We start from the raw sequence: 19,456 nt of genomic DNA, 5'->3' as shown, positions 1-19,456 counted from the left end.
GCCTGAGAACATGGTCTGAGAGGCTCTGCCCTCCTGCTGCGTGGCCCTTGGATGGCTGCGGTGGCGCTCCGAGAACCGTGAGGCCGCTGCTCGCTTCCAAGTTCCACCGCCTCCTGGCCAGCGGCGTGGACTTGGCGCTGCGGCCTGTGGATCTGCCGCCTGCCAGCCAGGAGTCAGTCAGAAGAGGAGGGAGGCCGGGCGCCATGGAACAATCAGCAGGTGAGGGCTCAGGGTGGCTGCTGCTTACCATGGGGCACCAACCTCCAGGTTTTGCCCGGGAGCTCAGGTTTTTGCTCTTAGTGCACGCCTTCTGGAAGGTCACAGCTTACCTCCTTGGTAGCTTTCTCCAACCCCAGAGGGTTGCACTGATAACACTCCAAAAAGGTAAAGAAAGTAGCACATGTACGAAGAACTACTACTTTGCTTAATAGGACTTATGTCTAAATGCAGGTATATTGGACCGAAGCCCAAAATGATTAAACACTTGGAACGCTTTCCAATGAGAAAAGTATAATGTGTTTGTCTGGAAAAAAATAATCTCTGTGAGCTAGGGAAGGGCATGACAGAAGTTTGTAGAATTATGAGTGGCTATATAAGGCAGAGAAATGTTCTCACGTTTTTAATTCCAGAACTCAGGAACTTATGTTGATTGGCAAGAAGTTCAGGGCTGGTAGAAGAAAACACTTTTAAACATGATTGATCAAGGCCAGTGTCAACATACCATAAAATGGGGCAGCTGTTGGTGGGGCCCCGTTCATCTTCCCTTCCACCTGTCCATATGCCCTTCATAGGGTTCCTAATCCCTTGTCATTGGCAGGGGATTTCCTGCTTTGAGACCTATCCTCTGGTGCAGCTGGTCAGCAAAGGGGGCGGAACTTACCAGCAGCAAACTGAAACCTAGGCCTCTGCCACCTGAGATGCACTGAGATCACTTCCAATGTGCGCCAGAACTGATGTCACCACATCACCGGTGATGCGTGGATGCTCTGAGCAAAAACTGTCAAAATGGCTTCTACCACAGAGAATCAGCCAATCAGAAACGGAGGGTGTCCACGCATGTGCGGAAGAGATTGCAGAAGAGATTGCGGTGCAGATGAAAAAAGACGTGGGCAAGTGTGGAAACAGCTGGGGCATTACATACCGGTCCTGCCTCGACTACTTGGAAGCACCCGGGAGCCATGCAGAAGGAGAAACTGTCATGGTATGTTAGATCCCGGTTCTACCCCGGGATATTTTGACCATGCAAAAATGGCCTAAATTGATCCTGCATGTTTTGTGTATATACCTTTGGGCACCAGATGCTGTGGGGAAAAGAACTGTGAATTGCTATGCTATATTTTGCTTGTAGGACTACCAAGGATGACTCTGCTGAGGAAGTCAAGGGCAAACTACCTCTCCTTCTCAGTTGCCTTGCCGGGACGCCATAAGTCCATTGACAGCCCATAAGTCCATTGACAACCTTTGCTCGTAAGCTTCCAAGAGCGTTTGACTTCTGTCTGAAACAGACAGGTGAACTTTGGAGATTTAGGTTTTATCTGTCAAGGTGATACACATTTTCACTTTTACGGAGATGAAGCTCATCAATAAATGAATCCAAATAGGGGACAATAAGTTTATGGCTTTTACTTTAAGCAAGTGTCTCTTGTCTCTAGGACTTCTGAAAATCATAATCTGAACTAGCCAGATGGTTCACATTCAGGATCTGAAATATAAGCCTCTGTATACAATTGGACCAAGATATTAGCTTTTGCTTTATTTTCGTTTGCGGGTACCAGTATGGAATTGGGGATCAAAGTACGTTCCCTCTGTCTTTGGAACTGAGGGTGCAGTATAAGCCTCCGAGTATGGCGTTGCCAGCTCCAGGTTGGGAAACACCTGGAGATTTTGGGGGGTGGAGCTTGAAGAGGGTGGGATTTACAGAGGGGAGGGACCATAATGCCATATAAAGTCCACCTTCTCAAGTGGCCATTTTCTCCAGGGAACTGATCTCTGTCACCTGGAGGTAAGTTGTAATCCCAGGAGATATCTGCCACCACCTGCTGGTTGGCAATGCTAGTAGAAGGTGATCATGACATTGGTCTCTCGCCCTTTCCCCTGCAACTTCCCATGTTCCCTGAAAAGCAACTGAAGTCCAGATTGCCAAGTGGAATTGTATGTGGTGCAGCTGGAAGGGCATGCAAGGGAGGGAAGGGGAGGGGGCCCGGCATCTGGATATGGCCCACCCGCCCTAGCGGAGGGGAGGAAGGGGGAGGGGTGGCATGCAAGGGAGGGGAGGGGGAGGGGAGGGTTAGCAGTTCCCTCTCCCCTCTTTGAGAGTTCTTATTGCCTTCAGTAAAGACCTCATGCAGAGGAAAGGGAGATGGGCTCATTTCCTTTCAAGCTGCAAATTCCACACACCTCACCTTCAGGGGATCAGCTGGACAGAGCACGGGAAACTGTGGGAGTGGGTAGGTTAAACTGAAGAAACCTTATTCACAACCTGAGCCCTCCGGGGGAGGGCGATATATAAACCCAACCAACCAACCAACCAACCAACCAATCAATCAATCAATACATAAATAAATAAATAAACAAACCTCCTTCCACTTATAGTCTACCACAAGATCCAACTCAAAGTGTCTTTAGCTTATTTTCCACTTGGACGTGGGACATATGACTAAAAAAGGAGGCTGTCTTGTAAAAATCAGGACAGATGGCCAAATGTGTAACTGAGGGGACTCAAGCTCCAGGAGCCTGTTGGGGGTGCAGGAAAAGCCCCCCCTTCAATTGATCTAGCCTGGCCTCACTATCAACAACAGCAGCCGCCATGCCTCCTCTTTCTGTGCCTCAGGCCCTCCAGCCTCTGCCTCCTGCTGTCCTGGGAATTGCAGAAGGGTGGGAGGGAGGGAGATCCAGAAGTTGTGTGTGTGTGGGGGGGAATGGGGTGGGGGGGGGAGATACAATTTTGCTGATCATACTAGTTCAGAGAACTCAGTGGGATCACATTGTTGCTACGGTTTTAAACTTGAAATGCCAGTCATTTTATAGTATAGTTCCTTACTTGCATTAACTTGGTAGCAATGTTCTGAAAGTTTGTAGCAATGTTACTAAAATCATATTTAAGCCAGGAAGTTCAGAAATTTTACTGCACCCTGTTTAAAAATGCACAGGTTTGGTTTAGCTTTAAATAATTTGATTACAGATTGTTCTAATTCAGGCAGGAACCAGAGAGGTTTTTTGTTTGGTATCATTGCAAAATAGACCATTCAGTGTTGTTGCTATTTATAAGTGTTAAAATGTCCAACTTCGATAAAAATAAGCAGTGATAACATCAAAACAATATTAAATGACCATCCTGTTTTGTTTTGGTTTATTTTTTTCATTTTTGTTTTTGCATACTACATAAACACTGGCATAGAAGTGAGATCTGTACAGTTTTCCTCCCAAATAACATATGGAATCTATTATCTAGTAATGGGGGGAAAAACTGGACATTTCACCCTTCCCAGTGCATTTTTTGCAATTGTTCAAGCAGAAAATGTTGAGGGCAAACTCTGCAAAAGAAATTTCTTTAAGTAAAATACTTCTTCAGGTTTCTCAGTGAGCTTCCCTGGCTATGTTGGGAGCGAGGTTCCAGTCTTGGCTCTCCCAAATCCTAGTCCTACTCTATACTGTGCTGGCTCTCCAAAACTTCTGTACGGGTGTACCGTTCAGTCCTAAAAAGCTGTTCAGCTAATTTTAGTTGCTTTATCTAAATAGAAAAATGTCCGTTGAAGAAAATACTTTGTATTCTTTCTTTCTTTCCTGGTGTAGCTTTTGTTGTTGTTGTTGTTGATGTGACGAACTGCTGAGGAAAAGTTAATTTAAAACTGCAGGTCTGTCAGAAACTTTATTGTTTACCTTCAGAGTCAGGCATAGAAGGCATGGGAACAGGGAAGCCACCTGATCGGTTGTGACAACAACATGAGACAGGGAGAACTGGGGATGCAACCCTGAGCTCCTTGTAGTCTTGAGCTGATATTATGGTAGTTATCTAAAAAAACCCCAGATTTTTAAAAACCAGTTACCTAAAAAATCAGATCTAAAAAATCAGATGTTTTGAGGGTCCCAAATTTATTTGCCATTGCCCGGGGTGCCATTTTCTGTAGAGCAGCAGTGGCATAGTGGTTAAGAGCAGGTGCATTCTAATCTGGAGGAACCGGGTTTGATTCCCCGCTCTGCTGCTTGAGTTGTGGAGGCTTATCTGGGGAATTCAGATTAGCCTGTACACTCCCACACACGCCAGCTAGGTGACCTTTGGCTAGTCACAGCTTTTCGGAGCTCTCTCAGCCCCACCCACCTCACAGGGTGTTTCTTGTGAGGGGGGAAGGGCAAGGAGATTGTAAGCCCCTTTGAGTCTCCTACAGGAGAGAAAGGGGGGATATAAATCCAAGCTCTTCTTCTTCTTCTAGATATACCCCTGCAGATGGCCACCATATCCTGACGATAGGAGAGCAAGATCGTATAGTCCTGGTTCTTAAGTGCTTAACTTTAAACCATTTTTTTTGTAATTATATGGTTTGTTTGAAGATATTTTAATTTTTCAATTCACTTCAAGCGGGCGGGGTGGGGACAACAACCGAAACTGATTTTGGGTTTCAGGTTTGGTTTGATATTCTCATAGTAGCCTTTTAGAAGTGTCAAAATATTTCCTGAGATTTGACCTCTATATTCATCTTGTAATAAAACTATCATAATGGAACAAATAAGAGGAAACATCAGTGGGGACCAATATGATGGAATAGATGACTAGTTTTCTACCACTCATTACCATTGTAATAACCCTTTTTAAAAATGCCAGGTACTTTCCAGACTTTTATCTCTTACATTCCTAGAACAATCTCCTACTGTCATTTTACACATGGGGCCTGAAAATAGAAAGCAATAAGGCTCCTATTACTCTGCTGTTTGAATATGAAGGAGAATTCCCTAATCTAGCAGGCTGCTTGCTTGGCTGCCCCAACTATGAGGAAATATCAACACTACAGTGATAAACCAGTTAAGCTTTGGTGTGTGTTGACTTTTCCCCCTCTGGGCATGCCACTGCTCTGTACAGCTTCTGCTGTAATAAATATCGGATAGCTGTAGTTGAACACTACAGGTAGAACCTAACAGTGCTAGCTCTAGACCAGGGGTTACCAACGTGGCACCTGTAGATACCAAGGTGCCTGCCAACACCTTTCCTGGGGCCCACTAAGTGTTTCTAGGTGGGAGAAGATAGAGATTTTACCCAATAAGGCTTCTGATTGGCCATTGGAGATTTAATTGACTGCACAGATTTTTTTAGTGGGCTACAATGCCATATGGTGCCCCTTCCAAAGTAACCCTTTCCTCCAAGCAAACTGATCTTTGTAGCCTTGAGATCAGTTGTAATCCCAGAAGATCTCCTGCAAGCCACTGGAGGTTGCAATCCTAATTGTCACTGTGTGATCTAAAGTAAGTTGTGGGGGCACTTTGTGACTGAACCCACCACACTGTGACAAAAATTCAGGAAGGTTGCAGGATTCTGTTCTAGGCAGATATAACTTTCCTCTTCAAAGCTGGCCAATTTGTAGTTTGTGGCAATAATAGAGGAAGGGTGGCATGCAAGGGAAGGGGAGTGAGTGACGGGTGGCATGCAAGGGAGGGGAGGGAGGGGAGGGGAGGGGGACCCGGCATCTGGACATGGCCCACTCATCCTAGCGGAGGGAGTGGAGGGAGGGGTGCCATGCAAGGGAAGGGAAGTGAGGGAGGGGAGTGAATGAGGGGTGGCATGCAAGGGAGGAGGAGGGAGGGGGTTGGGGAGGGGGCCCGGCATCTGGACATGGCCCACCCATCCTAGCGGAGGGAGGGGAGTTAGGGGGAGGGGTGCCATGCAAGGGAAGGGAAGTGAGGGAGGGGAGTAAATGAGGGGTGGCATGCAAGGGAGGAGAGGGAGCAGGAGGGGTAACCTGCTCACACCTAATCAGCGGAGAAGACTTTTCTTTGTGGGTCATCATCTTATTTTAAGTACAAGTCCATGTGTAAAAAAACCCACATCTCTCCCCCTGTCCCAACCATAAGGCTTGGCAAGCAGAGGAAAGGTAATGTTTAGTGATTGAGGCTGGGTGGGTTAGTACATCTGACAGGCTGACCCTCCCCTTTCCCTGTAGGGAAATGCTGGCTGCTGTGCTGCAAATGTAAGCCAGAGTCTCCCTAGTGCTCTGTAACTACGCAAACACACTGCCATGGAATTACCAAGTGTATAGTAAGACTTGCATTGTAGATTGTGAACACATGGTTCCCTCTCCTGGCCCATTGCCCGGGTCATAGAAGTTTTGATTCCTCTCCTCCCCCACCCCACCTCCCTTCATGCCTACACATCTCTGATTTCAGGAGAAGGTTGGCTTATACAGTCAGATCTTTTAGATGCTTGGACTCTCATTCTGGCTGCTCACACACATAAGCAGTTATTGTTCAGCCAAACAATTAAAATAAAGAAAGGAGGGGAAAAACCACCACTGTCTGATCTTGTGGCTACCTCGCAGATTTCATTTAAAGAGCCCATTTGTTAAGCCCGTCTCAAGGGCCCATCATTTCGTAATCTTATTAACCACCACTTGGCCTTTCAACAATAAATCAATAAATAATGAACAGGCAAATCTGTGCCAATTACAGCTCAAATGCAGTTTTAAAAGAGAAGAAGCTGAACAGGGTGTGGGGGAGAAACCCGACGTTATGAGGGTATGCTCAGCTGAGCTTCCGTCCTATATCAGTTTTGGCCTTGACAAGCCAGTTCTACTGGGATGTTTACTCAACGGTCAGTCCCAGGGAATTCTCTCTCTCTCTCTCTCTCACACACACACACACACACACACACACACACACTCTCTCTCTCTCTCTCTCTCTCTCTCTCTCTCGCTCTCACTCTCTCTTTGTGTAGAATGGCAATCTTGATGCTTCTGGGATGGGAATAGAGAACGCAGCACCAAACACCCCAATTGCTCGATTCCTTATCCAGGAGAACAATTTTGTAATACTGAAAATATTAAATGACAGCTTTTTTCTCCAAGACAAGTCCTGTAATGAAATCCCCGAAACGCTCAGAATCCTAAAGCAACTGCAGTCAGCTCCTCCTTCAGGGCACTGCATTGGTCCACCAATGTATTTGATTTTTATTTAGATTGTATTCTGTTCTGATAGCCTTGAGAAGAAACAAGAAAGGAGCTATGCAGAGTATTGATGTCTTGCTCTGGGATCATTGGCACTGAGCTCATGAATTATTTTATTAAGGTTTTAATATACTGCATGCTACCTTATGCTGTGCCCAGGTGAAGTTACAAAGAGTTTTCACAAAAAGTCTTAAGACTCTTATTTTTCTTTTTCTTTTTTTGTCAATCTTCAGCCTGTTAAGTTTCACCCTAGAATTCCCAGGTGTCCAGAGAGGGGAAAGTATCTTGTCCCTTTAATAAGATGTTGTTGACCAGGTAATATTATTTTTCTCCATGTGAGGGAAAATTTCACCTGGTCATTTCCACACTTTAAAAGTAAATGCAGTCCCTGTGCAAGCACAGCCTCATGGGGTGACATCACATCACGACATTTACTAGGCAGACTATGTTTATGGGGTGGTTTGCCATTGCCTTCCCTTGTCGTCCATGCTTTACCTCCAGCTAGCTGGATACTCATTTTGGCAACCTTGGAAGGATAGAAGGCTGAGTCAACCTTGAGCTGGCTACCCGAAACCAACTTCTGCAAGGATCGAACTCAAGTTGTGAGCAGAGCTTTGACTTACAAGTCTGCACCACACATTTTTCTCCAGGCCTGTTGGCAACCCCACTGGGCACTGCCTACATATGTCCAAGTTTATCTCTGTGACTGCAGTCAAAATGGCTCATAATTCTTTTCCTTAATAAAAGAAAGCTGAGATTCTCAGGATGCCTTTGCTAAATTCTGAACTTGCTCAATGTAACACTGATGTCAACAATACACGTGACCTTGAGTACGATTTGTTTAACTCAGGCAGGTAAAACTAATATATATATATTTGTGTGTGTGTGTGTGTTAGGTGAATATTTGGCAGCTATAAGGCAAGTGAACATTTGTGATTTCATGATACGTCAGATTCAAATGCCATATCCACTTGAGAGCAGACTGCTTCATTGGAATCCACTTCCTGGACCACAGATTACCCCCTCAGAACACTGGCGTTTTGATCCACCAATCACTTACAGGGAGAACAGGATGAACCCACCCCCACCCCCAAAACAAGTGGTAAGTGCTGTTCAGGCTTATCACAATGACTGTGTAACAGAAGTTCATATTTTTGGGATTTTTATTTTGCAAGTCTTGGCTGCCCTGACCTGGATGGTCCAGGTTTACTAGATGTCATCAGATCTCAGAAGCTAAGTGGGGTCACTCCTGGTTAGTATTTGAATGGGAAGACCTCCAAGGAATAGCAGGGTCACTATGCAGAGGCAAGCCAGACTGGAGCCAAATGGGTTGGAGAATAAGAGGTTAGGCTCTTCCCCATTCCTCTCCCCTCCCCTCCCCTCCCTGCCACCTCCACACATCCCCCTCCATCTTCTGCTGCTTTAAAACAGGAGCTGTGCTATGTTGAATTTTGCCACAGGTCACATAGACCTGCCCCCACATCTGATAGGCTTGGCCTTCCCCAAAGATCTTGATTTTTCACGATAAAAGGGAGGGGGAACAAGAAGGGGGGGGGCGCTCACAAACATTCTGTGCCATCAAGTCACATCTAACTTATAAATCAATGACCTCCAAAATATTTTTTCATTAACAGCCTTGTTCAGGTCATGCACACTGAGGGCGGTGGCTTACTGAATGGAGTCAACCCATTTTATGGTGCCTCATCCTTTTTTCCTGCTGTCTTCAAGTGTTTCCTAGTATTATTGTCTTTTCCAGGGATTAAATACCATAGTTTCAGGTTAGTCATTTCAACTTCTAACAGCATAATTACCAGATAAAGCTTTTCTTGGGCTGTACTTTATCAGGCTGCAAAGGAGTGTGAGGTATGTTTGGTCTTTCCCATGTCAATATTAGGGCGTATGCTATATTTTTTAAAAAAAACCAGGAAAAGGCTAGGCTGAAAAACTTTCTCCTTGGGTTGGGTTTTGATGTATGCAGAGGGATTGAGGAAATATTCAAACATTATAGATAGATTAAATCATGTTAAAGTGTAATTATTTATGAACAGTTCATACAGCTCAACATAATTTATTCTGTCATTTAAAAGTGTTGTTGAGAGCCAGAGTGGTGTAGTGGTTAAGAGCAGGTGGACTCTCATCTGGAGAATGGGGTTTGATTCCCCACTCCTCCCCCTGAGCGGCAGACTCTTATCTGGTGAACCGGATTTGTTACCCTGCTTCTATACACGAAGCCTGCTGGGTGTTTTCTCAGAACTCTCTCAGTCCCACCTCATAAAGTGCCTGTTGCGGGTAGAGGAAGGGATTGTGCTTGTAAACCACTTTGAGACTTCTTACAGTTGAGAAAAGTGATATATAAATCCAAACTCTTCTTCTTCTTATGTATGCTGATTGTATATGTATATATAAAGAAAAATATGTGCATAATATATGGAAGGGTGTCGTTTTGTACTTTTGTCCCCCTTCAAAAAATGTAGATCCAGGCCTGAACATAGGTACAGGTGAAAGGGTTTTTTTTATTTCTGGTGGGGGGGGGTATCATTTTGTACTTTTGCCCCCCTCCCCAAAACAAGTAGATTTGGCCCTGCAAATAGGTACAGACACACATAGTGTTCAAAGGGCTGTGTTCTGTTTTGTTAACAAAGGACACGTTTTTGCTTTGTATGGAAATGATAACAGTCTGGAATCAGGGCGAGGCTCAGGAAACAAAGGGGACGCCCCCCTAACAAATAAGAAACATCTGCCCTGCTTAGTTTCTGGTCCGGCTGCTGCTGCTTATGGGCACTCTGCCTTAAGGGCAGCGGCTTCATTCCCCCCCAGCGCTTCTGTGCGCACCCGGACCTGGGGAGTTGCACATGCCTACAAGCGCGGACTCTGGTTTCTCTCCAAAGGGAGGAGGCGAAGCAAAAGGGGGCGGTGTGTCGGCCGGGCGCCTGCGCCAGCGGTTCCTATCGCAGCCCTCTCTGGCTCCTTTTGCTGGGGCTTGGTGGGAGCCACCACGGGAGCGAAAGCTAACAAAACAAGCGGCGGAGGCGGCTTTGTATTTGCTTAAAGGAGCCGCGCTCGCCGCGCAGCCTGATCCAGGGGGGGAGGAAGAGCGGAGGGACCAACTCGAGCGCGCCCAGGTGGGACGGAGGATCCGGGCTCGGCGACCGCGGAGAACAGAGGAGGATTTACTCGGAGGAGGAAGAGGAGCGGGATCTACCGGAGCGAGGGAGGAAGAGGAGCCTTTAGAAGCGCGCCGGACGGGACGCCCGGGCGGCTCTCGGAGAGCGATCCAAGCCGGGAGGGGCGATGCGAGCGGGGCTGGCGGCGGCGGCGGAGCCCGCAGGCTGGAGCCGGGCAAAGTTTGCTCCATGATGGCTTGAGCGGGGCGGCCGGAAAGTTGTCGGGAGCGCCCGCTGCAGGCTCGGTCTCTGGCCCCGGCGGGTCGGCTCCTTTGCCCGAGCAGCCACCTGCGTGCGCCTTCGCACCGTACCCCTTTCTTCCTTTTTCTTTTTTTGGTTTTCTTTTCGGCCATGTCGAAGGTGATCCAGAAGAAAAACCACTGGACGACCAAAGTGCACCAGTGCTCGGTCAGCCGCGGGGCTCAGGGCGAGCTGGGGGTGCCCATCCTGGGGGGAGCGGAATATGGCGAGTTTCCTTACGTCGGGCCGGCGGCGGACAGCGATGGGGGGGCGACGCTTCCCGCGGGCGGCGGCGAGGAAGGGAAGCTGAGCGAAGGGGAGCTGCTGCTGGAGGTTCAGGGCATCCGGGTGTCGGGCTTGCCCCGCTACGACGTGCTGGGAGTTATCCGCAGCTGCAAGGACCCCGTCATTTTCAAAGCCGTCAGACAAGGTAAGGGACCCGAGCGAGTGGGGGGGGGGGGCCCTTTGGAGAAGTTTGGGGTAGAGTTCTCAAGGGAGGGGGGGTCTCGGCTCTCAAAGGCTTTAATCGTGCGCGCTGAGCAGCTTGCCGTGGGGGAATGCGCTCTGCGCATTCTCAGAGGCCCGCTCGACGGTGAGGTTCGGCACGCCGATTGTTTTCCTTGCGTCGCGGGAGCCTGTGGCTGGTGATGGATCGGAGAAGTTTGCGGGCCTGGGAATGCCTTCATCTCCCTTCCAACCGGATTGAGCAAACGGAGGGCTTTTGCCACAGAAGTTGTGAGCTGCCTAAGCTAACCCTGCGCTGGGAGAGGACTGCTGCGGGGCGGCTGATGGAGCTGAGGCATCCTCCGTCTGGGACTGCAGGGACTATTCTTAGTCCTCTTGGCTGCTTCAGGTGTAAACATGAGGCATACGATCCACAAGCTGTCTGGAAGCTCCAATGCCTATTTTGCTCACTAGTGGCTCCGGTTAGACAACTTTCTCTGTACGTGGGCAGAGGCTGGGTATCCCGGCTCGTGCTTGTATGTGTGAGGAAATGTCCTCCCTGCCACCGTGATACTTTTGGACTCTGATTCACATGGTCTGGGTAGTTGTGAATCCCCTGGGGTCTTATCTCCTAAACCAGGTGGTCTGGTGAATCTGTTCGGATTTACTTAGCCCAAAGGCTTCCCCTCAAAAGCATAATGGGAGTTAGTTAGAATGAGTGGTGTAAACGTCTGAACTTTGTAAGTCTTCTCTCTCTATAGGGCTAGGTGTGGCTTTTAAAACCGACATGATATATGTCTGTGTAAAGTCAGATCTAAAGATATGTACATGAGCAATCCCGTAACAATAAGGGAAAATTGTTCTTTCCTTACAAGATGAATGGAAAACCACTGACTTCGGTAGAGTGGGGGGATTCCTTCCTACCTGCTCTCTTAGAATACAAGGGAATAAAAAAGGAAGTGTTCCCACGGTGGCCGAGAGGAGCTGGTTAGGAGGGTATTTTTGCCTGTGTTGGGGCTAACCCATAGCAGCAGTCCTGGATGCCATTTGAGTCTCTCTTTTCCTGCAGGAGGCTGGACTTCCCCCCCTGCAGACTGAGTTTCAGCTTCATCTAGTCCCGCAGTAAGGGGGTTGCCTGACTTCTTTCTGACCCTCTGTCAGACAAGCATGGGTGTGTGTGTGTGTGTGTATGCACTTCCTTCCAAGGCAGTCCTCCTCTCTTGCTCCCCAGAGATGACCAGGACAGCCTCATGTTTGCAAAAAGGCAGGGTGGTTCTGTCTGGCAGAAAGAAGCTGCTGGGAAAGAAACTGTGTTTCAGATCCTTATCATGTCCTTCAGTGGGTTTTATTGGTCTTCCGAAGATCACACACGCAGCAGCGGCGAAGGGGAGCTCTCGTTTGTTTGAGGGGCTCCTTGGGAAAGGATGCTCCAGAGTGACACCAGGCGTGGGTCTGCTCCCGAAAGCTCCTAGCAGAGCTGTGTGTTTTTACTCCATTACCCCAAAGTGGAAGAGTTTGTCAGGCTCTTTTCCCGTACGCAGCTGCAAAGATGCAGTGGGAAGAGTCACCTTCAGGGAGCTGTTCCTGTTATTCCTTTTACTTCGCCACAAATCAGTTGGACTTCGATCTCTTTCCTGCCCTGCTCCCTTCTCCGGGCACCGAAACTAATGGAACAGCCCTCAAAAAAAAAAAAAAGCACGAAGGGGAGTATTTTATGTTGTTTGATGCCAGTGCCGTAATTGGGCATGAGACATACACTGCCCTCCCCCCATTTTCATCACTTTCCCTTGGGACTCAAGCCTTTCAGTCTTATGACCTGCGCTATTTTCTCCATATTATTATCATCCCAAAAGCGTTCGATTTTCAAGACGTTCTTTTGAAAGCTGTGTCACAGCCTCAGCCACAGAGGGTAAACTGGAGGGCTCCTGCAGTTTATCAGAGGGAATCTGGTGGCCGGTTCTAATAGGGAGCCAAGCAAATATTTCTTGGGACTGGGCTTGAAGGAATTTCCGGAGAGAGTGGCTCCTCCTGCAGTAGTAGAGCGTCAAACTGGAACATTTGGTTGCTCTGATGGAATATGACTAGAATGTCTCTTTTTTTCTCAAAAAAAGGGGGGGGGGTGAGCATGTGATTGCCAGCTGCCTTCCTTACTTTATGTCAAAAGGTTGGCATGGATTCTACATGGGGAATGAATTATTTCCTCCCTTCCTTCAACCCCCCCCCCCGCCAAGAATGTCTTTCCCCCCTCTTTGCTGAAATCCCAAACATTTTTTCTTGCAAACTTCCCTAGCAACAGGATGCTTCTGGATCCCTTTTGCCCTGTGTGGAGGCCATTGCTGTGCTCCTCTCTCCCACCCTCCCCCGCCCTGCTCCACTCACACACACACACACTGTTCAAATGCTGACTGCGGTGAGCGTGCACTAGTCAGTCCAGGCAGTTGGCAAGGAAACCTGGGTCTTCTTTGACCTCTAATGATCTAGCAAGCCCATTTTAACTAAGGCACGGGCAAAGTGTGAGGTGTGTCCCACCTCTTGACTTAACTGTAGTGCAGCTTTTCTCAACCTGTGAGTCCTGACCCAGAAGTGGGTTGCAAAACCTTGGGAAAGCAGATTCCATGTTTTTGCAGGGTTATTGATTTCTGCTTCTTTCTTTCTTTCTTTCTTTCTTTCTTTCTTTCTTTCTTTCTTTCTTTCTTTCTTTCTTTCTTTCTTTCTTTCTTTCTTTCTTTCTTTCTTTCTGTCTGTCTGTCTGTCTGTCTGTCTGTCTGTCTGTCTGTCTGTCTGTCTGTCTGTCTGTCTGTCTTTCTTTCTTTCTTTCTTTCTTTCTTTCTTTCTTTCTTTCTTTCTTTCTTTCTTAAAAATGGTGGGTCGCCATACCTAGGGGATTTGGACTTGACGTTACCCATGTGAGAGTGAGTGTGGTGTAGTGATTCAGACTAGTATCTGGAAGCCCGGGTTCAAATTCCCACTTGTGTCATGGACACTTGCTAGGTGATTCCAGTCAAAGCTACCTCACAAGATTGTTGTGAAGATAAAATGGAGGACAGGAGTCTGATGCAAGCCGCTTTTGGTCCCCACTGCGGAGGATGGTGAGATAGAAACGAATTACATTTTAAAAAAAGAAATAAATACCCTTCCCAAAGGGATGTTGTAGTGGAACAACAGACCTGTGTGAGTGCATCTTGCCTTTTAGGGTCCTGTCACCTCAGGACACATTAAAAGTAATGGAAGGCTAATAAAAGCCTTCACACCTTAGCGTGGACTAGAGGTTAAGCTACAAGGTGAGAGTCCCAGGTTCAAATCTCCTTGTGCTAGGCATGCCCAACAAGGTAACTCCTTGAGGCCATCAGTCTCTTCAGCCTCAACTACCTCAGAGGGCAAAATGGAGGCAGTGATGGACAGTGATGGATGGATGGATGGATGGATGGATGGATGGATGGATGGATGGATGGATGGATGGATGGATGGATGGATGGATGGATGGATGGATGGATGGATGGATGGATGGATGGATGGATGGATGGATGGATGGATGGATGGATGGACAGTGATGTTGTGCACTCTGCTTTGTGTCCCCATAAGAGATGGAAAAAAATGGGGTGTAAATTTTAAAGACAAATGTAATGCCATTTGCATAGAAGGCTGTCTGTTGGTCAAGGGGCATGTCATCCCGATCTTCCTGTATGTGGTAACCTTGTCCACGAAGGAGCGTTCAGCTTGTGCTAGTGCCTGACTTGTTTTGTGCATTGACAACAACTCTTAGCTGTTCTGTAAGTTCACAGGCATTTATTCCCAAGACCCATCTGCAGAATTTAGTGATTGTCCTTTTGATCGCTTTCTTCCTGCTGCTTGTGGGCTGATACAGCTTGGCTGTCCTTATGCTGTTTAGCTGGCACTGTTGTGTAGAATGGAAGGTACCGGCACATTGTTATTTGTCTGGACAAGGACCCTCTGAACTGTACATATTTACAACATATATGCCATCCAGCCACAGCTGACTTGTGGCAGTCCCAGCAAGGGGTTTTCTAGGCCAGTGAGAAGCAGAGGTGGTTTGCCATTGCCTTCCTCTGCAAAGTTTTCCTCAGAGGTCTCCCTTCCACATTCCAACCCAGCTCAGCTTTTGGGATCTGATAAGATTGGACTATACTATGCTGTCTTCCCTCCCTCTGCATCTTTTGGGTTCAGATTGTTGTTGTTGTTGTTGTTGTTATTTAATTAATTTTATATACCGCCCACCCCCGGAGGGCTCTGGGCGGTGTACAACATAAAATGACATAACATAACAAGAAGAGCACAATCATAATTGAACAATCATTATCTCAAATATAAATATAAATATGGCTGTATAACATTAAAATAACTAAACCCATTTAAAATACAGCGCACATTATACAGCGTCCAACAGTTTAAAACTCCCACCTGAGAGGGGAATGGAAGGCTCCATCGATGTTATAGGGACCACCTAGATTCAGGAGGGAAGCCTTGTGCTTGAAAGCACTCCCCCCCCCCCCACCTCCGCCGTCAGCCTGAAATGGGGCTGAGAGTGGGAAATTACATCTTGTCAGGGGGCTGATTCCATAGCAGATGCGGGCTAGGAGTTTCAAGAGCTAGAGTTTGAATTTATACCCCACTTTTCTGAAATGCAAGGAATCTCAAAGCTGCTTACAAACTCCTTCCCTTCCTCTCCCCACAACAGGCACCCTGTGAGGTAGGTGGGGCTGAGAGAGTTCTGAGAGAACTGTGACTCGCCAAATGTCACCCAACAGGCTCCTTGTGGAGGACCAGGAAAAAATACCCATTGCACCAGATAAGAGTCTGCCGCTCGTGTGGAGGGGTGGGGAATCAAACCCGGCTCGCCAGATTAGAGTCCATTGCTTTTAACCGCAACAAGGGTCGTTTCCCCACCTTTAAAATGATGTCGATACTCACCGGTTTCGTTTGCTCCAGGACCTTTTCAGCGCACGGTCATGTTCCCCACCTCAGCTTCCGCCCCTTTGTCCAATGAGCGCGGCAGCCGCGCAGCAGCCAGGCAGGACTCCCCACGATCCGCTCAGGGGGCGTCCTGATTGGCTGCTGCGTTGTTCTGTGGTGGGATTTTTTAAATTTTTCAACTGGACGAATCAATGTCTCGACGAATCCATGGCTATTTGTGGACACATCTATGCTTCGGTGCACTAAAAATGGTGTGCAGACGTGGATCCCTTGTGTTAAAAAAAAATTAACCAGTTGCACGCGCATCGCACATGCCCCGCCATGCCCTGATTGGACGGGAGGTTCCATGACACCAAGCGGCGGAAAAATGGAAACCCGGGGTAACCACCTGGGGTTTCCCACTGCCCTGCGCTCTGCCTGGGGTCGTCCGAAAGGCGCTGTCCCAAACAGCACCAGAAATGACGTGTGCTGAGGGGACGCGAGAGCGGCGGAGTCGGGGCGGCTGCGTTGTCACTGCCCCTGTAGTTACTTGGCGAGAGTAGCGTGCAACGAACAGTGAGTGGGGAAACGTCCATTAAGTGTCAGTTCTGTACTTGAGTCATTTTCAGTGTACCTTGGATAGGGTTGAGTGGGGTTAATGCAGGATAGGGGATCAGTATATCTGACTGTTGTAATGCTAACCCAAACAGCGCTTAATCAGCTGCCAGTAAGCTGCTGTCCAGAGTCCCCCTTAAAACTTGCTCCAGGCTCTTGCAGTTCTGCTCTTTGCCTGTGCTTTTTTTTCCCATTGTGAACATGAGTGAACGCTGCCAGGCAGACTGCCTTTATTTTGTCCTAAGTATTCACTGGAAAGGCTTGAGCAATTCTAATAGTGACTTGCAGGCTAGCCTGGCAAATCTTTGCCTTGGGTTGCATAGAAGTCTGTCTTTCCCCTCACTGTTCTGTGGACGCTTCTCTAATAATTTGCTGATCCTCTGAGGCTGCAGACCTTGGCAAACTTACTAGGGAGTAAGCCCATTGAACTCAGTGGGACTCCTGAGTAATGATTCTTAAGATATTACAGCAGGTGTAATGGATGCGGTGTTTGGCTGAGACTGCTCATTTTTGGTTGGTATTCCAGACCTGTCAGTATCTTTTTAAAAAAAATTAGCAAAGCTTAATAATAAAAACCACAGTGCCATAAAATAACACACCCTGGCCTATCCCCATCAGCCCCCACCCCACCCCCGCTGGAGAAAATAAAAGGGAAAAAAATCTCAAAAGACTTCAGTGACAGAGCCTGAGGTAGCCTGAGGCCCATGATTTGGGGTGGGGGTGGGTGGGGTGGGAAGATAAAAGAAGAGTTTGGATTTGTACCCCACCTTTCTCCCCTGTAAGGAGACTCAAGGTGGCTTACAAGCTCCTTTCCCCTCCTCTCCCCACAACAGATACCTTGTGAGGGAGGTGGGGCTGAGAGTGTTCTGAGAGAACTGTGAATAGGCCAAGGTCACTCTGCAGTGATCTTTGAGGGCAGAAAAGAGGCTAGAGTGGTATCTGTTTAATCCATTTTTGGGTGTATTCCTCTTTTTGCTGCTGGTTCCTCTGAGGAGACAGCACTCTGACTTGCTGCTATGAGCAGGATCAGGATTTGCCCCTGAGGGTATTACAGTGATGTAGTAACTTGTTGGTGCATATTGGAATGAGATGGGACTTTCTCATTGAATAAGCAAGGATTTCTCAAACCCCTCTAAATAGGAGGGCCAGTATGGTATAGAGCAGTGGTTAGAGCAGTGTTTCCCAACATTTTCGAAGTCACGGTACCCTTGACCTCACTCTTTGCACCTCACGGTACTCCTGCCATCCCCCCACCTTCTCCTCCCAGGGTGAAGGGAAGCACTGTGGGGCGGGAAGTGGCTACTGACCTTGCGGTAGGTCCTGCCCCCTGGGCCATATCCTTGCTGGTACCAGCAGAAGACACCGCAATATCCTTGTCTGTCACTGAAGTCTTTTGAGATTTTTTTCCCTTTTATTTTCTCCAGCGGGGGTGGGGTGGGGGCTGATGGGGATAGGCCAGGGTGTGTTATTTTATGGCACTGTGGTTTTTATTATTAAGCTTTGCTAATTTTATTATTATTTTTTATTATTTTATTTATTTATTTTATTATTATTATTTATTATTATTATTTATTATTATTATTTATTTTATTATTATTATATATTTTATTATTTATTATTATTTTTTTATTATTAAGCTTTGCTAATTTTATTATTAAGCTTTGCTAATTTTTTTAAAGGATCCTTGCTGGGCCATATCCTTGCTGGTACCAGCAGAAGACACCGCAAAAGTGAGGGGGGCTGCTAGCGTTGCCGCGGTACCCCTGGGACATGCTCACGACGCCCCAGGGTACCACGGAAACCTGGTTGGGAATCACTGGGTTAGAGCATTGGACTAGGATCTGGGAGACCCTGTGTTGAATCCCCAGCCTGCCTTGGAAGCTTGCTGTTTGACCTTGGGCTCCTCACCCTCAGCCTAACCAGTTTTTCAGGTTTACTGTGAGGGTAAAGTGAATATGGGAATAATGTTCCAAGCCACTTTGGGTTACCCTTGGGTCTCTCCATAGGGGAGAAAGGTGGTGCATAAATGAAGAAAGCAGATATGTACGTCTCTGGATATCATCAACAGCGGATAAGACAGATGCAATGATTTCAGAAGCATTGCTTCTAATGATGGACCCATGCATTTAACTAGTTCCAATGTCTCCTTAGCTCAGTAGGTTCATAGGCTTTTGGGATGAATGTAGACACCTGCAAAACTTATATGTCAAACAACAAGTTGATTTTAATGTGCATTCCATGAGCAGCAAGCTCACGAACCGGCAGGGTGTAGGTAGCATTGAGAGGGGTGGACTCTAACCTGGAGAACTAGGTTCGATTGCTTACTTCTCTACATTAAGTCTTTTGGGTGACCTTGGGCCTTTCACAGTCCTCTCAGAGCTCTCTCAGCCCATTCATAGGCAGGCCATGGCGAGCCACTGCTGCACATCTCTTTCTTTGAAAACCATAACTCATGGGGTTGTCATAAGTTGGTTGTGACTTGACCGCATACACGCACACGCACACACACCCTGAGCAGTAATCACTCCTTCAAACTGATGCTTGGGGAGAGAACTCCTAACATTCATGTCCTCCAAGTATACAAATGAGGAAGGGGAGCCATAGGAAACGTTCTGTCAAAAGCATGAGATCTTAATGCATCTTTTGAGAGAAGAGCGGATACTTTGGCAGACCTTTCAACGCTTCGTGTCTCGTCAAAAGAGTTATGATGGCAGGTTGAATGAAGCTTAAATTCTGGGAGCTCTATTCCTTGTAAATGAAATGTGTGATTTCCCTACAAAATTCAGTTACTTGGAAGCACGCTGCACTTGTTTAGGAGAGATGATGCAAATTTCCATTGTCAAGAAGCTGGAATAGCCTTACATTCTCTCCCCTTGTGCTCCCTTCCCCCAGCAAGCAGCTATCTGTCATACTTGTTAAACAACATTGAGTTGT

At 47.3% G+C, this 19,456-nt stretch overlaps 1 protein-coding gene across 1 annotated transcript in view; it reads left to right on the top strand.

Annotated features, from left to right (window-relative positions):
• The first annotated feature begins 10,111 nt into the window (after window positions 1–10,111).
• Window positions 10,112–19,456, top strand: part of MAGI1 (membrane associated guanylate kinase, WW and PDZ domain containing 1) — a 635,687-nt gene continuing 626,342 nt past the window's right edge. Inside the window, 1 exon segment of the mRNA XM_048488400.1 lies at window positions 10,112–10,982. Coding sequence (XP_048344357.1) covers window positions 10,664–10,982 — 319 coding nt within the window. The 5' untranslated portion in view covers window positions 10,112–10,663.

This window comes from Sphaerodactylus townsendi, linkage group LG03 (assembly GCF_021028975.2).
Source record: "Sphaerodactylus townsendi isolate TG3544 linkage group LG03, MPM_Stown_v2.3, whole genome shotgun sequence".
Taxonomy (NCBI): Eukaryota; Metazoa; Chordata; class Lepidosauria; order Squamata; family Sphaerodactylidae; genus Sphaerodactylus; species Sphaerodactylus townsendi.
The sequence above is the reverse complement of the archived record's forward strand: the minus strand, read 5'-3'. Positions and strand labels throughout refer to the sequence as shown.